General features: G+C 37.8%; 1 protein-coding gene across 1 annotated transcript in view; it reads right to left on the minus strand.

The window, feature by feature from the left end:
• Positions 1-24,843, minus strand: part of Col28a1 (collagen type XXVIII alpha 1 chain) — a 199,710-nt gene that overhangs the window by 149,612 nt on the left and 25,255 nt on the right. The window contains exons 7-9 of the mRNA XM_004645651.2: positions 18,411-18,455; positions 16,300-16,344; positions 13,483-13,536 (exon numbers count right to left, since the gene is read on the minus strand). Of these exons, the coding sequence (XP_004645708.1) occupies positions 13,483-13,536; positions 16,300-16,344; positions 18,411-18,455 (144 nt within the window). The remainder of the gene's footprint in view (positions 1-13,482; positions 13,537-16,299; positions 16,345-18,410; positions 18,456-24,843) is intronic.

The raw sequence follows: 24,843 nt of genomic DNA on the forward strand, positions 1-24,843 counted from the left end.
AAAAAAAAAGACTTCTGTTGCTCAGAGCCAAAGAATTTTCAATTAATATAGCCTACAATGTGGTAAGTCCACAACAGAACTTAGTCACCTTAGAACTGGATGAAGCCATGGCACTTGACCTCCCTGTCATAGGTGAGGAGCCTGAGTCCTGACAAATTACCTGGCCTGCACAAATTCATTTCTTCAGTGTCACTCACACTGACACAGCCATTAGGATCTTGAGTTTCTGGTCCTATGGACATGGTGACAGTCCAAAGGGATCCCAATTGCTATTGATTCCAAATGCTTTTTTAAAAATATTGAACTTTTCTGTTTATCAAAATGTCCTCTTACAGCATTTAAGTCCACATTATAATATTTATCAGATTTTAAAAGGTGCACATACAAAAAAATTTTTAAGGTACTTATTTATAATTAGTATTAATTTTTGGTGTGTTTTCTTCTAATATTTCCATACATACATGTATATGTATTTATCCTGAGGAGGACTTCTGAATTCTATGAGTTAATGAATAATCACTATTTAAGAATTTCCTTCGACCTAAAATTTTCTCTGTTGATGCTTACAAACAACAAAGTGGACTATAAGTTGAAACTGACCTTCTTTCAGACTGAGGAAAATTAAGGAATTTTCATTAAATCCCTAATTCACCCTAGAAACCTATGATTTGGAAAGGAATACCTTGTAACAGAGCAATGTTATGTTGGTACGGTAGAAAGGTGTTGCCTCTCAGAAGTCTGCTGGCATTGACCGATCGCAAGGAGAAACCCAAGGAACAAGAAGAGTCAGAGCCAAATCAGCTTCCCACAGCATGTGCCCAGTCTCAACATTTCATAAGGGAAACCTGCCTAAAACTCAGCTGCTACAGCTTATCACATTTTAAGTGAACTGAGTTCAAAAGTACTGGCTTGCTGCTGGGAACAAGACAATCTGGCAGATAAGTCAATTCAAATTTTTCCTTTAAAATTCAAAGACAGTATTTATTTTTCCATATATTTAAATTTTCAGGAGCAGCCAAGTGACTGCCATTCTTACTTTACATTTTCTTGGGTATGGAATCTCCTTTCCACAACATGAGACATAAAAATTTGCACTGACTTTGAAGTTGTTTGCTTGATCTCAAAGTATAAGTGCTAAAAAAATTCATCTTCTTACATATCCCAAATTTCTCTTCAGGGAACCTTTTTCTTACATCTTCTCGTGCTCTCTGCTCATGCTGGAATCCTCACGTCTTTGATACAAGTGCAATATGAATGACTGCTTCCCTCTTTCAGCAGAGGGACACCACGTACCTGATACATGGACATCATGATTAATATGAGAAGTTAAGATGTGGTGTGCATTAGATCCGGGGTGTCCCCTTGAAGCCTCATGACGCTGATGGGATCCTGGGGTGCTACGCTGAATGTGCTAAATGTGCTGTGAGGACGTGGAGCCTCTCAGAAAAGCTGAGTCACTGGTTGCTAACCTGGAAGAGTGTGTCTCCCCCACAGGCTCCTCACTTCCTTCTCTGTTTCTTGGTTGCATGAGATGCACAGCTGGCCTCTACCCACACCCGTTCACCATGCTGTTTCAACTTAGATCTTGCCAGCCACAGACCAACACTTGTGAAACTCTGAGTGAAAAACTTCTCCTTTATTGTAGGTGCCAGGTACTGGGTCTTAGTACAAGGAAAGTAACTAAGACAGATCCTTATTTGAGCATGATGTTGCATGCCAACAATCCCAGAACTCTGGGAGCTTGAGTCAGGAGGATTATAAATTGGAGCCCAGCCAGGGAAAATAACTTAGTGACACTATATCTCAAAACAAAAGACTTCTTTAAAGGGCTGGAAATGTAGGTTAGTACAAAGGCCTTGGGTTTCAAGCCCCAGCACTGCCAAAATAATAATAATAATAATAATAATAATAATAATACCCTAAGTTGTAGTTTTGTTCTGCAATAGGTATGAAGACATTTAAATACATTTCATAGACAGTTTGAGGGTTTTTTAAGTAGTGGAAGCTCTGCTGTTTGGTCAGGAACCAACAGTATATATTGGTAATAGAGTTTCTCTTCATTGCTGGTGGAAATTGGTTTGGTTGTTATCTTGAAATGTTTGAACCAGGAGAATCAAGAGGAGAAGCAACTATCATCCCTAAGTGTGGATTACACTGTCATCCATAAGCTCCCTCCAGCCTCAGTCGAGTAACAAGAGCAACTGAGAAATTTCTTGTGTTAATTTTTCAAGATTCCAGGGATCTGAAGATTGCAGAGTGATTGATACGCCTTCCTTGACCACAGCTCCTTTACAACGTATATTCGCATCTCACTTGCTTAAGCTTATGCCTCCGAAGCCTGGCATCTCCACAGGTGACCTGCACACCAGTGTCAACTACAGTTCATGTGTATCCCATTGTGCTTTCCCACGAGTATCCCTGCAGTGCTGAAGAAAGAGCTCTCTGTACAGTATTATCTCCCTCCATTACTTTCTTTGACTCTAAGAGCCTTTAACTAACAGGTGAGAATAACAGAAAAAGACTGGTAAAATGAATCAGCCCGGAGAGAGCTTTGCCTACGATCTCCATGTGAGCATGGAGATGTATGAGCGTGAGCAGCTGTGAGGACAATGAGGTTAGAGAGACCACTTTGGTCCTCCTCAGAAATTAAAAATAGCCCTGCTGCTGTGGGCCCCAAGAGCACAAGAAGTCAATTATTCAGTAAAACATGCTATTACAAGCATTACCTGGATTCTATCCATGCAGATATATATGAGATAATAAATGTCATATACTATTCATATATGTTATACACTATATATAATATATGTAATATATTATTTAATATATGTTATACATATATAATATACTATACATATATGGTATATATCAAATGCATAAAACATGCTCTTCTAAGATACAAATCTCATCTCATTTTCCTTAACAGTTCCAGGAAGGATATTTTATACTTTATATTATAGGAATATAATATCCATTTTTAAATGCACTTGTCAGCATGAATAGAACCACAGGAGCAATAAACCTGGCCAGATTTTTATACTCTAGTGAAATCTCAGCCCCATTACTTATGAATAATTTGAGCTCTTACAAGATGCCAAAATTCAGGGTAATCAATTGCCTTGCAGGGTTGAAAGGGTTCAAGACACTGTCTGTAAAATATCTGAGTCATAACCAGTCACACGGTGGCTATTTAGCATGAATAGACACAGTTGTTATTTACCAGGTCTTTACTGACCAACCTGATGTCTAGTAAAGAATTCATGCCTGTAATTGATTGCCAGTTTTCCATAATAAGAGCTATAGACAAGATTGGACTTGTACTTGCAGAAGCCTATCATGTGGCTGAAGAGACAAATGAATATGGAACAAAGTACAAGCCTGGGAACTTAGCTAATAATAAAAGCACTACCAGAACATTTAAATCTCTGAAGTAGGTATGTTTAACTCTGCCTCAAGGAATTAGAAAAGTTTCATTATAGGAAAGGAAGATTTTGAGCTGAACAAAAAAGTAAGAATCATGCCTAATATGTCAGGGGAAAAGGGAACAAAATTTCAAGGAGAGGAAAAAAGGACATGAAATGAAATGAAATATTCTTGGGACAGTGAGCAAACTCCTGGGCTCAAGGAACTGGGAATGAAGAGGCAGTAGGCTCAACTTCTACAGCAGCAGTGTTCAGTGGCAATACACAATGAGCCACACACACAGTTTTCTATTTTCTAGTAGCCACATTAAAAAGGTAAAAAAGAAAGAAGTATAACTAGTAACGTATGTTTACTTGATACATTCAAAATACAATCACCTGAACATGTAATCAATATTTTAAAAGTACTAATGATCATAAATTTTCTCTCTTCTTCATACCAAGTCCTTGGAAACCAGGATATATCTTATACTTAAAGCCATCTCAATTTGGGTGAGCTACACATCCTGCACTCAATAGGGACACGTGGAGACTATTTTATAGCTCAGGTTCTCATTAGTCTGGAGCTGTAGGTCAGAACCATGGACAGTGCCAATATTTAAATAGAGTGAGAATGGAGCCAACAAGACAAGAAGCTGGGGGAAGAAAATCTCAAAAGAAACTAGTTATTTCTAAGCACAGCTCCTGATCTTTCCCTCCCACACCAGGTCATCTCTCCCCACTCCTTTCACCATACGCAATATATCCCAACACCTACCCAGGTGTCTCTCCATCTGCCTCGTTTCTACACACCTACGTGTATGCCACACTAACATAATTTTTTGTTCAAATTAAAACGAAGTCCTAAGCTCAAAGGCCTGAGTTCAATCTCTGGTTCTGCAAAAACGAATAAGTAAATAAATAAATAATAAAAGTCCTTCTTACTCTACCTGCTTATTCATACTCCGACTTGTTCCCTGCATTGCTACCAGAAAAAAAACTCTTACATTTAACATTAGTTTTAATTTTTTGAATGAAAACTTCTGAAGCCTTTTCTTTTGCTCACAAAATGAATACAGCACCCCTTCCAAAGCCTCCTGTAATGTGGGTCTGAGCTCACCCTGGTCTTACACATCACCAGTCACCTCTTCACTCTCTGCTCTAATAGCACCAGGCCTTGTGCAGCTCCTACTCCATCCAGCTCCAGGAGCTTTGTACATGGTATTTTCCTTTGTCTGGGATGCTCTCACCTTCTTCTTTCTTTATTCTGGCTCATTCTTGAGATATGTCTTTAAAACAGCATGACTTAATGGAGGTTTTCCCAGATGAGAAGAAACCTTACAGCAGACACTACAGTACTGATAGCACCAATTTTCTCTTTTTTTTCTGAGCATTCACAACATTTGAAACTTTGCATTTCTAATTGTGCTAAAGCATTCATTTATAAATCACGTAAGGATACTAAATGTCCATTACACAAAATCTTCTATAAGCTCTTCCAAGACACAATTAATCTTTGTTTTAGGGAAAGAGTAACTGACTCACACTGAATAGCCCAGGGTTACATGTAAGAAAAGTTCAACTAAAGGAAACCCTGCACTCCCTATCTAAGGTGCTGGTTCTAGCCAAAACCAAAAGTGATCTTTCCTTTTGCTAATAATAAATATTTTTTCTATCCACTGAAACTCTGAATTATTTAAGAATAGAACTTTAACTTTTGCTTGTATAAAATGATTGTGAGCAATTTATTCAGCTGTTGGGCTCTTCTTAAAAATAGAAAGCTATTTTAGCAACTTCCACTCATTTCTCAAATAAAGATATCTCAGACAGGATATTAACCAGTGTTACTATGTTCAGTCTTGTGGTAAATATTTTTGTGCTTACAAATGAAGAGCTTGATGAATGAGGGCTTTGGAGTGGCACAGCGGTTCACAAGTGCCCAGCTTACGTTTTTATCTATCCTCAGTTAAGTGATAAGTATATAAAGACAAAGGAGATCCCTTTTTGGAAGGCAGGAAGGGAGAACAAAACAAAATGTTAATATTTACCAAATACTTGTTCAAGCACACTCCATATTTGCCTGTAATTTGTCTTGTTCCAGAGGAAATATTGTGCAATGAAAGACGTGTGTTTAGAAAACATATCAGGATAGACTTGGTCTGAATTAGTGTAAAGAGAGTTGTCAAAATACTTAAGTACTTAATAAAAATAACCAACATATGTGCCACTCACTATGGACAGATGCTCACAATTATAAGGGGTGGATGTTGCTAACCCTCTACATGAAGGGGAAAACTGACTCATAGGGACGTAAAACAACTTTCCAGGATCACACAGCTAATCAAGGTGATGGCTGGTTCCAACCACAGCTGTCTAACTTCACAACTGGTGCTCTCAATACCATGCTGAACTACATCTTGAGAATTTTCAATTCTTTTCTTAATGAGTTTCAAAACTCATTTGACTGAAGACCAAATTTATGCCTTTGGAAGAAGATGAAAATATAAAAATCAGATCATTTCAGTCTAGCCATAATGGAAGATCCATCATGAGAAGAGAATAATTCTCTGAAATAAAATATAAACCAACAGAAAATAAAATTTATACAAATTGACTTGCGGGCAATTTCAGAATCATAAAGTCTACCTAAATCAGTGGTAAAGTTAATGTAAATTACAACTTGCAATACTGCCATGAAACAAGGTTACTTTACATATAAACTAGTAGTTAAGAAACTACACTGAGTATGGAACCACCATCACTGCAAATCTCCAATTAAAATTTTTTTTGAAATCCTATCTAATTGCCCACAGTCCACATACTCTACCTACTTGTGCTTGCTGAAGCAAAGCACAGAAACAAAAGAGTGATGAGGAATATAAATGAAATTGTAGTATTATACTAGATTTTAGTAATTGAACTTCCTTTCAAGGTAGCTATTAGGTTAAGCCACATAAAAATTATATTTGATCATGTTTGACCTATAGAATGACAATTCACATAATCCAATCTAATAAGGAAGTTATACAGCACAGTAGGTAACAAAAGCCAAGGAACTGTGTGTCATTTTCCCTAAAAGGAAGGGCCAGTCAGCAGCCTAAACAGAGAGCTTTTGAGAACCCTGATTCTGGTGGACACTGCTCAGACTCCTCCAGTCCAAAATGAGTGGCTAGAAAATACTCACATTGGACACTATCTACTAATCTGACAGCAAAAACATTAATTTACAAGAGGAGGTGGATCTTTAGACAGAGTGACATGTTTCTTAAACCCTTAACCAGGCTAGATGGAGGAAGAAATGAAGGGACATTGCCTAGTGCATAAAGAATTTCAGTTGAGATAATGGCAAAGTTTTGGGGGTAGATAATGGTGACAGGTATAGTATGATGTGAATATTTTAATACCAATGAGTTGTACCTTTACACAAATAGTTCAAATGACTAAAAATGTACAAATTTTCAAAATGCCTAAGTTACTTTCTTGTTGCTAAAACAAAATACTTGATAGCCAAAGTTAAAGAAGGAAAGGTTTATTTCATTCACAGTTAGTAGAGGTTTCAGTCCATAGTCAGCTGGCTCTAAGGCAGGGTGGCAGGCACACATTGCAGATGAGAAACACTTCATGGCGGCCAGAAGGCAGCTAAACAAGCAACGAGTGGCCACAGCACTTTACATCCCTTAATGTTATATCCAGACTGCTTAGGGTGGGTAGCACTCACACCCTCAGTCCTAACATCCTTCATGCTAGCATTGAGCTATGAGTCACTCGCTTCATCACACACTCTAGATCCAGCCACCTCTGAAGAGGCCCCACCTATGATTAAATGAGGCTTTGCATAGACATCTACACACAAGCCATAATAAGGCCTTACATTTGCAATAAATTTTTCACATTGCACGGGTACTATGGTTACTTTCCTGAAATAGCTAACAACATAGGTATGCTTCATTTTTTTAAATGGCATCCCTCTGAAGACAGTGAAGTAGCTGATTCTATTCCACATCAGTGCCTTTTTCAACTAGTATGTGGTGAGACTGGGCAACTCTGTGGGAAATATCAGCAGCATATTGGCTCCTTGATGCATCAGAATTTTTACCTCAGCATTGTCTACATGGGTACGTGTATGGTACACCCCAGCCACTAAGAACCATATGGGTCAGAGACTTGCGATCAAAATCATCTAACTAGAAGCCACTGGCTGACATTCCACATGTTCTGGCAGCCTCATCAAGTTGTCACTATCAGTTGTCTTGTGTCATATGAGTTAATAAGCTCATTTCCAGTCCTGCGGGACAGATGTGCATGTAGGTCAAAGCCCTTTCCACTGAGAATTTCTGGACTGTTAATGATTTTTCCCTTTAATTAGGGCCAGGAAGAGAGAGAATTTAGACTGACATGTTTGAAGGAAAAATTTCACATGGTTTGGCTATGAGTCATTACTTAATAGATATTCATAATTAATATCACACAGAGATTCTTCCTATGTACTGTGCACTCATAACCCTGTTCAAAGCTGTTAGCCTGCTAAGAGAACCAAAAACCAAATTACTGTTTCTTCACAACTAGAAAGTCCATTCAAGTTTCCTGGTTTTTTAAATTCTTTCTATAAACTAAAAAATATAATCAGGGCTGGTAAGACAGCTCAGGGTGGGCTGCTTAGGCAAGTTCAGGCAAAGCACAGGGACCACTGTTTGAGTTCCCTGGCACCACATGCCACACCAGCTCTGCCTGCAGGGTGGGCTGAGCCAGCCACTATATATATATATATATATATATATATATATATATATATATATAAAATCATTCTGCTTAGAGTTATAAATTTTAGAACTTTTTGTTTGATTAATTGTTCTTTATGAAAAATTACAGATAATATGTTCCTCCTGACTTACTCTACATAAAAGTTATAACAAATTATATGTCTTTAGTATAAATACACATCATGATCTTTTTAAATGGTTGAAAGAACCATCATGATTTTAACAGACTCAAGTATTTGAGCTGCATGAGAGCCTAAATAAATCTATGAAGAGAAAGCTTTAAATTCTTCATAGTTATTCATATTTGAAAGTTGTTTTGAACTATTTTCAAGCCACAATTGGAAATACCAAGTTTGTTTAATAGGTTAATTTAAACCACTAAGCTAACTTTAACCAAATCAAGTATTTAAATAATGATGAAAAACTAGTAAAATTTTAGTCATGATTCTTCTGTTGTAGTGAAAATATTAACATTATTCTTCTTTTTTTTTCCCCGCGGAACCAGGGATTGAACCCAGGTCCTTGCACTTGCCAGGGAAGCCCTTATTCCACTGAGCCATCTTCCCTGCCCAGCATTATTCTTTAAAATGACACTTGAGGCTGTATATATGAAACTAAGCAAAGTTCCAAGTGTCATTTTTAGAAGAAAGAGCAAGTATAAATAAGATACCAAATTATTTAGTGCACAAGAAACCTCTAATATCAGCATTGTCTTTTCACTCTTTATTGCCCAAATATGTTACAAGGGTCAATATTCCTGACTACTACACACTTCCCTCTAATTCCTGCATAACCCAGTGCCACCCATTAACTTTTCTATGAGTTCTATTAATATCTCAATAGGTAAACTGGACATGAAGTAAGACCCAATCTCGTGTCTAAGAGGACTTTGAGTTTTCAGTACTTCAACAAAGAAGAAGAAAACACTTAAAGGGAAGAGCTCCAGGGAACGTTATGCACATCCTTGAATGGAATAATGAAAGGTCGAGGTAGGAGGGCAGTTCATCTATGAAGCTGGATTAGCATGTATTGTGATGTCACAGTATTTCTGTAATTGCTTAAGGATGGACAAAAGAGACTTCACTTTGAGAAAAGACCTCAGGGATGTCTCCTTGTGGTCTGTTGGCCCTACCTCTAAGCTATAACATGAGGACACTAAAGTGTCACAAAGTGCTCCTGAACATGTCACAGGTCAGCCTCTCCTCTCAGGAACAGAAAGACTGGCTTCAAGAAAACAGCTCTGCATAACACTGGAGAAGAAAATGTCCTTGGAAATAATGTCACAAAGACATAAACAAATGGCAAAGATGACTTAATATGGCTTCGGCCCACCCTGTGTTCCGCTGCTGACTTGTTCGGAATAATTTTAGCAACTTGTTCTCTGTGATTTACTGATATTGAGTCATTCTTTCTAGTTATGAGAAGCTGTTTTCACAGTCACGTGTAACTGCAGTTTGCTGCATCACACAGCCTCATGGAGGCGGCAGCGTTGAGTCAGAGGGGCTCAAATCTACACGCTGAGCCCGGGGAGCGCCCGCTCCTGAGTTACCTTTTCAGTTTGAAGCTAGGGACAAGGTTTCTCAGGAACATATTAATGGCAGTCCTAACTGATTTCCAAGACTGGCGAGAAGTTCTTACAAGTGTCACTCACTCGAGGAAGAAGCTAGGGTGACTTCTCAGCCAAGAACTCATTCTGAGAAACATTTATGTTTTGTTGCTAAGATGACAAAGACTCTCAAGGCAGAAGAGCTACTTTACATGTGGAAAGTGTTCATGACTAATGATTGGGAAAATGGGCCAGAAGCACTTTTTCCCTTTATTAAACACATGCTATTTTTTCCTTTTGTTCTTCCTTCCAACACCTTCTCTGAAAAACCCTGAGATGAAGAAAATCCAGCCCCTTGAACTATGGAAAGTGATTGTAGCTCATAAGAGAGAACATTCATAAATTCAAAAATATAAGCAAGCCCAATCTAGAAACTTTCATGGAAACGTTGTAAATGTTACCAGTCTAAGATTTCTATTTTAAGGTCTCCTGAGAAACACAGCACTTGAACTGCACCGTTAGCATCACTGCTTTCTTATTCCCAAGTGGCTTTCTTCCTTCTTTCCTTGAACTTTCAGATGAATGCCATAATCAAGTAGAAAATGCACCCTTCGACAGACTGTTGTTTGCAGACAGAAGACACTAAAGGACCGTGGATACCGTTTCCATACTGCGCTAAAAAAATGTTTTTACCTAAAGTCCTATGTTCAGGAAATTTTGTAGCTTTTCTTTTTTTTTTTTTTTCCATAATTTTATTGAGAAACAAATAGCAATGAGACAGTTTCAAACCAAATTGGTAGGGCAGTTTCAATAATTAACACATTGCATGCATTCTTCCTAGTGGTTAATTGCTGTACAAGATGCGGACATAGGAATCAATAACACATGGTTTTCAGAGCAGATGTCTGGATCTGAGTCCTTATTCTGTCCCTTATGAGCTCTATATGTTCAGACCCATTATTTGAGCTCTTTGTGCCTCAGTAGCCTGGTTGGTACAAAAGGGCAGTAAGCTTAGATCATGCCTCTAAGGGAGGTGCTGGCATGAAATGAGTGTTTAGAACTGTATGGAACATGGGAAATATATAGTAAATGTTAAGTATTATTTTAGAAGTTTCAAAATAAATGATCCTCTTTATGCCCACTAGAAAATGTAGAATAACCAGATTTTAGGATGTTTTGCATAATTTATAATAGTAGTTCCTTTAAAACATTTTTTAATAAAATGATAGTGGGTGAAAAGAAATAGGCCACTATCCCCTATAACATTATTCCAGGCTAAGGAAGGAAGCAGTTGACATCTTCAGATTGTAGAAGTACATTGCCTGAAGCCTGGCTTTTAAAACAATGCACTCATAAATACACAAATTGAAAAATAACTAATGATCAATCAATGTGTCCTGCATCTCTTGCTAATAATAAAAAACAATAAAAATAACATAGAAAACAGTAATAGTCTCTAAAAAAAGACTCAAGATATCACTTAACTGAATTTTTAAAATTCAAAATGAACTGTATATATTCACTTAATGATAATTTTTTTATTAAAACCTAAATGGTAATCTTACATCATGTGTACTTTATCATTGTCAAATTTTTAACTTAAATTTTTTTCGTTAAAAAATTGAGAAACTGATAAAATATTCAGACATTTTTCAAAAAATGACTTCTTTATGATTATATTGTGAAAGTCACAAGGCAGAGCAGTTATGTCAGAAAAATTATTACTAACTCCCCAAAGTCACTTGACTCATAATTTACTAATAACTAATACATTGCAGGACTTAAAGTCTAAATTTTATGAAATAAATTTGATTTTTCATCTAATATAAGTCTGTCAGACATAAAAAGAAGTGATTACATGATGGCAGCTCTTCATGGACCTGTCTCCAGGTAGCCCGGATGCTCCAGCCAGATTAGAAGGCCGTCCACACTACACCTAGCCCAGCACCTCCACCCTTCTCTGGAGCTCTGGGGATCGGCCTCGGCCTCTGACTCAGGCAAGCCACAATGCCAGGCTTTAGCTGTCATCTCCAAAAAGTTAGGCCAGTATGATTTTTAACATACTGTTCTTTTATTTTTTTTTTATAATTTTAATGAGAAACAAATAACAATGAAACAGTTTCAAAACTGATTAGTAGGACAGTTTCAATAATTAATGCATTGCATATTGTTGTCTTCTTAGTGGTTATTCATAGTACAAGATGCAGACATGATATCCTGTCCACAAACACCATTAGTACAAATCTTTCTATTCAATTGAATTAAGAGAAAGTAGCTGTATATCTATCCTAACTATTTTGAATATACAGATACAAAATGGTCCTTTATTTGTATCCCCTTTTTTTGTTTAGTTTTGTCAGAGAAGAGTATTCCATTGTCATTTAAATATCGTAGGTGTGTGCATTCAGCAAAGTATTCCAATATAATCTAGTAGTCCATAACAGTAGTGGGTTGTCCATAGGACTGGCAAGGTCAGAAGTTGTTGACTTTATGACTCAAACATTCTATAATTTTATCACTGAGACCATCTGCTCTGATCCCTAATTTTAAGCCTAAAAGTATCATCTTAGTAAGAAAAGAATTCAGGAAGTGTGCATATACTGTGCAAATAACTTTTTTCTTGCTTCAGGGTTTTACCTCTATGTGGTACAATTTTATTAAAACCTCTACTCAGTATTCAGCAGGGCCATTTCTTTCTCCCAGAGAGAATTAATCATAGGCAAAGGCAAGAAAAGACAGTTTCTTCAGATGAAGTTCAAGCACGCTCCCACTGAGAAGCCCATTCTATTTTAATTTGCCAATTAAAAGTAGCCTGGGAAATCTCAAACTGTCATTATCTCATTAAAAATACATACGTGTCACTCCCTTTCCTCCATCTGGAAAATTAACATTCAAGTAACCCAGTTGCTCCCTACAATTTAAATTTAATACCACCCTTAAAAGACTGGCTTTCTGCAGGATCCGTGGAGGACAGCAGCTACTGCAGTTAATAACTGCCACACGTCGTTCGCAATAGCCACCTCTGAGTCCACTATTTCTAGGATATGTACTATGTCCGTAAAATTTACTAAGCAATGAGAAGAGTTTAAAGGATTTCTTCTAGAAAATGAATGGCCCTTCTCTTGGGAAAGGAATTCTTATAAACAGGTCTTTTTAAATCAAATTTTTGTTTGTATTTGTACATGTTTGCAGTTCGTTCTATTTAACTTTCTATTCCACCCTCCCTATCTGGTTTGCCCAAGGGGCCAGGGAGACGGCCAGTGGAATAGCTCAGTTTACCTGGCAAGTGTAAGGTCCTGAGTTTGATCCCTGGTACCACCAAAAAGAACTTAGTCCTATCTGGTTGGCCTGATGATCTGTGGCATGATTTTACTGCTTGATTTCTATTAGCGCAACAGTTATAAATTTCATTCCCCTATAAACTGCCTATTTAAATGACATTACCTGTGAGACATGAAGAGACTCGAATTGTTACTTGATACAATTTTCAGTTTCTAATAAACCATAAAATAATGAAAATTCATAAAGAAGAAACAGTTGCAATTCTAGATAATGGCTTATCTTTAATAATGCCCTCTTGATAATAAAAGATAAAGCTAAGTCAGTGACTTCTTGCATACACTTGAACTGGCTTCTATGTATTCACCTGCAGGTTATTCAGTATTTCCAAAGTTACTTCCTCAACATCCATTGATTTCAGCCTAATAAAAACACACGTTAGTATAATGCACAAGGGGAAAAGCCATGCTTATCTTTAACCACTGGATAAGTTTACCTTATTGCCTTGAAATCCCTTTGGGCCTGGATCCCCTGGAGGTCCACTAATGCCCTGTTCCAAGACAAAGACAAAAAATTAGTTCTGTGCACAAAAGGCCAACCAATCACGAATTGTTCTTTAGGGTTCCTCAGATCCTGGAGTTAGAAATCAGGCTGATGGCTCAGTGCTCTTTTACAATGGCATTCAAAGGAGAAACCTAATGACGTAATATCTTGAGTTAAACAAACAACATCTAAAAATAATAATTATCTACACTTTATGTCTCTAAGAGTTCTACCAATTCTATCTTCCAGCAGATTTAGTGTTTCTCTCTTAATCTTTAAGTCTTTGATCCATTTCAATTTTAGCTCAGTGTAGGGTGACAGCTATGGGTCTAATTTTAGTCTTTGGCTTATAGAAAGTCAGTTTTTCCAACACTGTTTATAAAAGAGGCTATCATTCCTCCCCTCAAGGTGTTTGGCCCCTTTGTCAAGGTCAAGGCACCCTGAATGTGTTTGGAATTGTTTCTGCGTTTTGTAGTCTGTTCCGTGGAACCTTGGGGTTCCGTTTTTTTATCAGCAGTGTGCTATTTTTATCATTATGTTTTTGTACTGTCATTTCAAATCAAAATTGTGATGCTCCCTGCCTTCCCTTCATCACCCAGAGTTGTTGTTGCTATTATAGGTCTCTTCTGGTTCCAAGTAAAATTTAGGATTGTTTTCTCTAATTCTATGAGGTATATTATTGGTATTTTGATCAAGATTGCATTAAATTTTGAAAGTATGGCCACTTTCCCTACATTGGGTCTTCTTACCCACGAACAAGGAGTGCTTTCTATTCTTTGAGCATTCTTTGATCTCCTTTTTCAGAATACTATAGTTTTCAATGTATAGGTCTTTTACTTCCTTTGTTAGCTTGATTCCTAAGTACTGGGTGGGCTGTGGGGTAAAAGGAATCTACTCCACTATTAGTAGGAGTGTAGACTGGTACAACCACTATGAAAATCAGTGTAGAGATTCTTCAAAAACCCAAAACTAGAGATTCCATTTGACTCAGCTATTCACATTCTTCCTGAAAGAATTAAAATCATTGTACCACAGTGACATATGTGCACCCATGTTTATAGCAGCACAGTTTGTAATAGCTAAATCTTGGAAACAACCCAAATGACCATCAGTGGATAATGGATAAAGGAAATGTGGTTTATTTATATGGTGGAGTACTATTCGGCCATAAAAATGGATAAACTTGAGACATTTCTAGGTAATGGATGCACTTGAGACCACACTCTCAAGGGAAGTAAATCAGGCACACATGTTCAAATGTTGCATGGTTTGTCTGGTGTGAGAAATCAAAGTGTACATATGGACCAAAATATAGAATAGATATTGTGACATAGAAAGAAACTGTTCAAATGGGAAAAGAAACTGGGGAGAGGGAGAGAAAAGGAAAAAAAAAACAGGATAGAAGGAAAAATGGAAACAAGCTTTTATAAATGAGGAGAAGAAGAGGGGTTGAAGGAGAGGAGGGAAATGGGAGAAAAAAGAAGAACCAAGATGTATCATGTACAGGTACAAAGGCCTTCTGATGAATGCTAGTATCATTGGAAAAATGCAGCAATAAAATTAATTTTAAGAATAAATAAACTAGAAATTATGCTAACAGCAAACATTTTATTAATGAAGTGTTTGTGTTTGTTTTTGTTTTTGTTTTGGCGGAACCGCGGATTGGACTCAGGCCCTGTGGGCTTGCCATGGAAGCGTTTATTCTATTGAGCTATCTCCCCAGCCCCAAAGTATTCAGTGAGCCTGTCGCAACCAGAGTTAAGGCCTCACTCTGAAAATTCCAAGCCAAAGCCTAAAGGTGTCAGTTAACTGACTACTGTCTAGGAAAAGTGTGGGTAAAATTTTCAGCAGGTTGTGGAAATGCAAGGGTTTTTATCAGAACCAGGGATTGAACTCAGGCCCTTGTGCTTGCCAGGCAAGTGCTTATTCTACAGAGCCATCTCTCTGGCCCAGGTTGTAGAAATACAAAAGTCACTCTTTCCACATATATTCATCCACTGTAACTTTTGTAAATGAGGAGAAGAGGGGTCGAAGGAGGAGGAGGGAAATGGGGGGAAAAAAGAAGAATCAAGATGTATCATGTACAGGTACAAAGGCCCTCTGATGAATGCTATTATCATTGGAAAAATGTAGCAACAAAATTAATTTTAAGAATAAATAAATTAGCAATTATGCTAACAGCCAACATTTTATTAATGAAATATTTTTTAAAAAGTATTAAAAAAAATAAGGCCCTAGCCTGGGAAAAAGTGACCAAAATCTTTTTCTGAATCTTGTGCTCTCTTTGGCAGCACGTACTGAAATCTGTAGCCTACATTCAAGTTAAGTAAGTGCCTTAAAGAATTGCCCCATATTACAGAGCATTAACTATGTTTAGTGGTAGAATCTAAATAGTCTACCTTAGATAAGATGCAGAAGTCTTCCAACTGTATTACAGGCAGCAATGCAAACTAATTACATCCTGCTTTTAGCTATTTTGCCGTTCTTCATCTACCTAGACTAATCTTTATCCCTTTAGCTACTTTCTAAGTTGGTTTGCCTGCTGGTAACCATCTTTGGGGAGCATAAGGTCATCAAAACTATATGTGAACAACTTCCAACCCATACTGAACACTGGAAATCTCTGAGAGCCTTACACAATATTGGTACCTGGCTCTAGTTCCCAGATATCCTGCTCTAATTGGTAGAGGATATAAGTAGGGAAAGGGACTTTCAAAAAGTTTTCCAAGTTATATTAATCCACACTTTGGTTTGGTTTTAGCCTCCTTACCTGAAGTCCTCTGGGTCCCTTGGGTCCATCTGGGCCTGAAGCTCCCTAAAAAATAAAATGAGTGGTGAGTCTCCTTTAGTAGCTGTCTCCCAGCTACAAGGAGTTTAGGTGGGAGGAAAGGAATGTGTCTTGGGTAACGACCAGTCTTTCCTGTTATCCAAACACCAATGCCAACAAACTAAAATTATGCTAATGAAGAAGAGATTTCGAAGTCAAACTTTGCTTTTTTTTTTTTTTTTTTTTTTTTTTTTTTTTTAGGGACAGGTCTACAGGGTGTTCAGGGTCTCACAACAGATCAGACTCATAGTGATCCACCTATTTACAGCCTCCCAAGAGTTGGGACTACAGGCATGCACCGCCACGCCCAGTCTCAATTGCTGTCTCAGCGCACCCCGGGGGCAGGGCCGATGGCAGGCCCGGGGATCAACCCCCCAGCCCCTGAGCCTGTGAACTTTGTTTTGATAAACTTGATGAACATAGAGTTTTACATATCACTTGGGACCTTTACAATAACACTGTAACCAGAGTAAAGAAATTACTTCATAAAATTCCTTAGAAGACTGTAAATTTAGCAAAATATTATTTGTTTCCATAAAGCAACATCACTAAATTAGCAATTTAATGAGTTTCCCATATATATATATATATATCATCCTAAAGACACAAAACTTGGCAAAACACTATTTAAACTCAACACTCTTCTAAAATAAAATATTTCACTATGTCCCATAATTCAGAAACCCTTCATTTTATGGAGCTATCATGTAGCCCATTTCTCTTTGCTTCAAACCTCCACTTTTTTCAAGAAAATTAATAATCCAGAATAGGTACTTATCATAATTTATTCACTTCCCTAGTTTTTAATATTACAGTATTTCCAGTTATATCTATTTTCATTAATACTGTAATGAATATACTTTGTGTATAAGTCTTTGTCCAACTCCTGCTTCATTTCTGAAGACAGCATCCTAGACGACTGAAGCAGACTACAAGCATGTTCACAGCTCCCTATTTGTCTGCTTTACTGCTCAAGGCATACCTGGAAGGAGAGGAACTTCCTTAGCAAAAGTCTGTTATCAGTCTTCTGAGTGTGTCCCGCCTGAACAAGAAAGCCTGCATCTTCAGCTTAAGGAGTCCCCAATAAGACTGTGGATCAAAGACTACCTTAGTGGCTACTGATCTGATACACAAGTAGTATTATTCAGCCTTCTGATTGCTAGTGTGTTTGGAATTTCTTCTAATTAATTAGTCACTTATATTTCTTCTGCCATGTCTCTTCATACTCTGCATGTATGTATTTTTCTTCTTCTCCTTCTCCTTCTCCCTCTCCTTCTTCTTCTTTTTAGTACTAGGAACCAAAGAGCTTCGCACTTGCCAGGCAGGTTCTGTGCCACTGAACTATATCCCCAGCCCTATAGTTTTCTTGCGAATTTGTGTGAACTCTTCACATCAAGAACATGAACCGGGGAGATGGCTCAGTAGAATAAGCGCTTCCCTGGCAAGTGCAAGGGCTTGAGTTCAATCCCTGGTTCCACCAAAAAAAAAAAAAATCTATTTGGGGCCGGGGAGATGGCTCAGTGGAATAAGCACTTCCCTGGCAAGTGCAAGGGCTTGAGTTCAATCCCTGGTTCCACCAAAAAAAAAAAAAATCTATTTGGGGCCGGGGAGATGGCTCAGTGGAATAAGCACTTCCCTGGCAAGTACAAGGGCCTGAGTTTAAGCCCCAGTTCGGGGAAAAAAAAAAAAAATCCATATGTTGCACTGGCCCCACTCCTGGGCACACTAAGCCAGCCACTGAGACCAGACCTGGTGGCACAGGACTGTAATCGCAGCATTGGGGAGGCGGAAACAGGAATATCATTATGAGTCTGAGCTGCGTAGTGAGAACCTGTACCAAATACATGAAATAAAAAGAAAAGCTTTGGATGGTCTATAAGAAAGGCATCTGGGGCTCCACTAACTTCATGATTTACAGGTGTGAAAAATGAGCCCTTCGTGGGGGAACTCCTATGATAAGAGCTACATAATTCATCTGAGGAATTTCCTTTTAAGGAAACTCAGCCCAAAAGAAGCACTCCTTTTATCATTTAAAAATCATATTCATTGCTTACTTTGTCACCTTTTATTCCTGGTTTACCACATTCTCCTCGTTCACCCTGAAAAAAAAGAAAAGAAATAAGAGGGCATTTCCACTCATCCCCCACTAGGATTTTGTTTAAAGATCCCCAGCAGAACCATATGGCACAGGCTTGTCGTATGATTTCACAGTTTTGCAGTCAGTACCATAGTTGAGTGCGCACTGAAAGCTGGAAAGTTTTGCTCATGACTCATCCTTCACTTGACCGAATCAAGTCCGTGAAGCCGCCTAACGAGGTTTGACATTTTCAAGAGATGGGTAAAATTAGAAGGAAAAGTGAGCATCTGCCACACGTTAAAAGGTCCTTCTGCATATGTGCTCTAAGTGGATCCACGTTATGACCCAAAGAAGTCAGTGCTACAGTCCTTATAGCTGGGAACATCAGAGCTCACTGCAATAACTCCCCGCAGTCACACAGCTAATAAGTAGCAGGATCAAGATCTACACTCAGCTCTCGTGTAGCGCAGCACCATGCTCCAGCCTACGTACCAGTCCTAATCAGTTAGGGGAGCTTCTTGGAGAACCATGGGAGAACGCTTCTGAGACCAGGCTGTCACAGCTTGGGGAGGGTGCCACACGGGTCAGCCAGGTCTGCATGAGTGGTAAGCATGGCACACACAACCCAATCTACAGTGCTGCCTTCTCTCAATGATCACTACAAATTCACATTACAAGGGTTGGGGAGATAGTTCAGTGGAATAAGTGCTTGCCTGGCAAGCGTAAGGTCCTGAGTTCGATCCCTGTTACCACCAAAAAAAAAAAAAATCACATTAGAACTACACTTCATGGGGCTTGAGGTTTAGCTCAATGGCACAGCACCCACCTGGCAAGTGTGAGGTCCTGAGTTTAATTCCTGGTACCTCCTCCGCCGAAAGAAAGAACTATGTTTCAGAGCTTATGAACACTATTTTACAGACATTGTTTGGCATTAACTATCTGCAATAGATACTATCAACTCAACTTTACACAATGAAAATTGTGATTCAAGAAAGCCAATGTAGGGGCTCAGGAGATGGCTCAGTAGAATAAGTGCTTCCCTGGCAAGCACAAGGGCCTGAGTTCAATCCTTAGTTCCAGGGGGGAAAAAAAAAAAAAAGAAAGAAAAGAAAGCCGATGTATACATTATGGAATATTAGTCTGTAAAAAGAAAATTTTATCATTGTGACAATCCAGACAAACTTGGCAAATATGTTAAGGGAAATAAGCCAAATGTAGAAAGAAATGCATGAAACAGATTCAAACAATGTAGATTCACTTTTACATGGAATCTAACAAAGTTGTGCTCATTAATACAGAGTGCAATGGTGGTTACTATAAGTAACAGAGTTTTGGGGAGCTGTAGTTTAAGGATACAAAATTTAAGTTGGGAGCAGTAGACTCAAGAGTCCTGTAGTAGACTGTGGGCCTTGGTCTCTTCCTTTTCCTCTTTCAGATCCCTAGTTGTGAAACAAGTGTTTTGGAATGGCCTGCGGGACGCCGGAGGGCTGTAATGTGTGGTCCCAGCAAGCACAGGTGCAGGGCTTAATGGTACCACTTCAGCACTCTGGTGACCTCGCAGCAGCACGTGAGACTGGTAAATTCTGACCTCCATTAGCTCCCAGCACACAGGTGTGGAGCTTCTGCTGGTACCTCTCCAAACCTTTAAGCACTTAGAAGGACTCTGAGTGCCCTTCAGGACACAGGAGAGCTACAGTATGCTAGCCCAGCTCCCGCAGGTACTCTCCTGGAGTCATTTAAGAACTTTGGCCAACTCTGGGCAACCTGCAGGACTCTGTCTGGGTGATTACTGGGAGCTTCAAAAATGCCAAAACACAGGAGTGAAAAGGCAATCGCAGTCCTCTAGCCCACCCAGAGCAAATCCAGGAGACAAAGACATTCAAGAACTTGGAAATCACACACCTGAAATCTCTGAAATGATGGCAACTAAAATAAAGAAACAAATCCATCAGTCTATAGAAGAAAAAAGAATAGAAATAATCTCTCAGATCCAAAAGGAAAGGACAATACTCATAAAAGAATTGCTCAGCACAGCTAAAGAAAACATAGATAGAAAAATAGAAGAGTATATAAAGATAATGGAAACACTACATGAACAATACAGGAAAGAATCAGAATGCACGAAACAGATTCAAACAGGATGTTAAAAATTTCACTGAAAGCTGCCAAAACTGCTTGAATGAAACTGAAGGTAGACTTTCAGACCTCAAAGACAGTGGTACAGCTAACGAACATGAAACAAAAGATCTCTTAAAACTAATGAGGAACCAGGAAATAATAATTCAACAGCTATACGACAATGCAAAGAAAAATAACATAAGAATAATGGGTGTCAGTGAAGAAGCAGGAGACAGCACATATAACACAAAATGACTATTTTCAGAAGCACTACGGGAAAATTTTCCATACATGAGAAAAGAACTAACATGTGGATTAGTGAGGCATATGGAACTTCATATAACCATAATTACAATAAATCTATGCATAGGAACATAATAATAAAGATCTCAGAAATTCAGCAAAAGAATAAAATATTAAAAACTCTAGAGAAAAGAAACAGATTGCCTACCATGGAAAGCCCATCAGAATCTTGGCAGATTTTTCAACACAAACCATCAGATCAAGAAGAGCTTGGAGTGAAGTATTTCAGGTTCTGAAAGAAAATAGCTTCCAACCCAGATTGATGTACCCTGCAAAGCTATCTATCAACTTCAATGGGAAATAAAATCCTTGCATGACAAAGAACAATTGAAGAAATTCATGACTACTAAACCAACTCTACAAAGAGTACTGATAGACATTTTAGAAAGAGACAGAACTGATCACAACTTCAAGAATATCAGAAAGGAACCACCAAATAGAGCAAGTAATTAAAAAGAGAGAAAAATTATGGAGCCTATAACAGGAAAATAACATGACAAAAATAATCCGATACACATCAGTTATAACCATCAATGTAAACAGACTCAATTCACCAATCAAAAGAAGCAGACTAGCACAGTGGATTACAAAACAAAATCTAACAATATATTGTGTACAAGAAACACATTTAACTCAAAAGGAAATTCACAGACTAAAAGTCAAAGGATGGAAGACAATCCTCCATGCCACAGGAAATCAGAAAAAAGCAGGGGTAGCTATGCTGGTTGCTGACAATATCAACTTCAAACCAAAAATCATGCAAGTAGATAAAGGTCACTACATACTTGCTAAGGGAAAACTGCAAGAGGAAAGGATTTTCCTATGTCAGACAAATTTTAACAGACAAATTTAGGAGCACCTTCCTATGTCAGACAAATTTTAACAGACATGAAAATCAAATGGGCAATAACACAATAGTAATGGAGCACTTTAACACACCACTATCACAAAGAGATAGATCAACTAGGCAAAAAGTCAGGAAATAAATAACAGAACTAAACCAAACTTGTGAAGAAATTGATTTGGTGAACTTTTATAGAATGTTTCACCCAGCAACAACAGAATACACACTCTTCTCAGCTGCATACAGGATATTCTCCAAAATAGACCATACAGTAGCACACAGAGCACTCTTAAGTGAATGCAAAGCAATCGAAATTATCCCATGTCTACTATCTGATCACAGTGCAATAAAACTGGAAATCATTGACAAAAGAAACTACAAAAACACCGTAAATACATGGAGATTAAATAACAACCTCCTAATCAGAGTGTCATAGATGAAATTAAAGAAGAAATTAAAAAATGTTTACACTCAAACTAAAATGCAGACACTACTTACCAAAACCTGTGGGATGCAATGAAAGCTGTCTTAAGAGGAAAACTTATAGTGATCATTCGCACTTAGGAAAACAGAGCAATCCCAAATAAATGATCTTACGCTTTACCACAAGCACCTAGAAAAAGAAGACCAGGTCAAGTCCAAAGCCCAAAGAAAGCAAGAAATTACAAAAATTAGAGCAGAAATTAATGCAATGGAGATGAAGAAAACAATACAAAGAATAAATGAATCAAATAGTTGGTTCTTTGAAAGAATAAATAAAATCAATAAACCTCTAGCCAACCTAATCAAAAAACAAAAGAAAAAACACAAATTCATGCAATAAAGAATGAAAAGGGCTAAATCACTACAGATGTTAGAGAAATTAAAATGATCAGCAATACTTGTTTCCAAAATCTTTACTCTTGTGTGCCTGGGGAGAGTCACATGGAGAGAAAAACATTTTCTCAGGCTTTCACAGAGAGCAAATTGGTCAAGCAATGGTTGTGACTCATCCTCATGTCTGACACTGAAAAAAGGATGAAAAAAAAATCTTTACTCTCACAGGATGGAAAACACAGAGGAAATGGACAGTTTCCTAGATTTGAGTCAAGAAGATATATGAACTCAGAATAACACAATAATAAGAAACAAAATTGAAAATGTGATAAAAATCCTACCAACAAAGAAAAGTCCACATGCCAATGGATTCACAGCTGAATTCTACAAATTTAAAGATTTAATTGACAACTTTTCTCAAACTCTTCAATAAAATTGAAAGGGAAGCAATTCTCCCAAACTCATTCCTGGAGGCAAGAATTACTCTGATTCCAAAACCAGAGGAAGATTCAACTAAAAAAGACAACTACAGGCCAATGTCTCTAATGAACATAGATGCAAAAATCCTCAATAAAATACTAGCAAGCAGAGTGGAGCAAATCATCAAGAAGATTATACATCATGACCAAGTGAGTTTCATCCAAGGAATGCATGGATGGTTCAAAGGACCCAAAATCCATAAATGTAATACACCACATCAATAGAAAGAAGAAAAAAAAACACATGAACATCTCAATAGATGCAGAAAATGCTTTGAACAAAGTCCAACACTCATTCATGATAAATACCAACAGAGAACTGGAATAGACGATCTGTATCTCAAACTGAGAAAAGCCATCTATGAGAAACCAATTGCCAACATCATACTAAATGTGCAAAAATGAATGCCTTCACTTTAAAATCAGGAACAAGACAGGATGTCCACTCTCCCCAGTCCTATTAAATATAGTTCTGGAAACATTAGCCCCAGCAATTAGACAAGAGAGAGAAATAAAAGGAACAAATAAAATTAGCATTATTTGCAGATGGCATGATACTCTACATAGAGGACCCCAGAAGCTACACCAAGAGTCTTGCAGATTTAATCACCAAATTCAGCAATGTAGCAGGATACAAAGTCAATACCCAAGAATCAGTAGTATCTTTTGTACACAAACAATAAACATATTGAGAGAGAAATTAGGGAAACCATGCCTTTCACAATAACATACAAAAATGAAATACTTAGCAATCAATTTCACAAAGGATGTAGAAGATTTATAAAGTGAAAATTATGGTACTCTGAGAAAAGAGGCTTAAGAGGATTTAAGAAAATGTAAACACATCCCATGCCCCTGGATAGGAACTACCAACATTGTAAAAATGGCCATCCTCCAAAAATTGTTATACAGATTCAATGCAATCCTGATTAAAATACCATTAGTACACCTAACAGAGCTAGAGAAAACTTTCCTTAAATTCATTTGGAACCAGAAAAGAAATAGAACGTCAAAAGCAATCCTGGGAAACAAAGGAAAGGCAGGAGGTATCACAATTCCTGACCTGAAATTATACTATAAAGCTACTGTGATAAAATCAGCATGATACTGGCATAGAGACAGACCTGAGGATCAGTGGAACAGATTAGAAGATACAGACACAACTGCAAACACACTGAACCAACTTATCTTTAATAAAGGGGCCAAATAGGCTCACTGGAAGAAAGATAGCCTCTTTAATAAGTAGTGCTGGAAAAACCAGCTTTCCACATGCCAAAGGCTAAAACTAGACCCATGCCTATCACCATGCACAAAACTACAGTCAAAATGGATCAGAGATTTAAATATTAAAACAGAAATATTAAGTCTTCTAAAGGAAAATGTAGGTAGAAATCTTAAAGACATCAGGAGAGTCAGAGAGCTTATGAACAAAAACCAAACCTCACAAGAAATACTTCAAACAATCAACAACTAGCATCTCATCTATTTGAAAATTTTCTGCATTTCAAAGCAAATCTTCAACAGAGTAAAAAGAAAACCAACAAACTGAGGAAAATTTATAACTGACTGTGCCTCCAACAAAGGCCTTCTATCTAGAACAAACAAAGAGTTACAAAAATTCAAGCCCCTCTAAATTCAAAGATCCAATCCAAAAATAGGTATCTGGGGCCGGGGAGATGGCTCAGTGGAATAAGCGTTTCCCTGGCAAGCGCAAGGGCCTGAGTTCAATCCCTGGTTCCGCAAAAAAAAATAATAATAATAATAATTTGAGCCAGGGAGATGGCTTAGTGGAATAAGCTCTTCCCCAGCAAGATCAAGGGCCTGAGTTCAATCCCTGGTTCCGAAAAAAA

The sequence above is a fragment of the Octodon degus genome, unplaced genomic scaffold (genome assembly GCF_000260255.1).
Source record: "Octodon degus isolate 3935 unplaced genomic scaffold, OctDeg1.0 scaffold00234, whole genome shotgun sequence".
NCBI lineage: Eukaryota > Metazoa > Chordata > Mammalia > Rodentia > Octodontidae > Octodon > Octodon degus.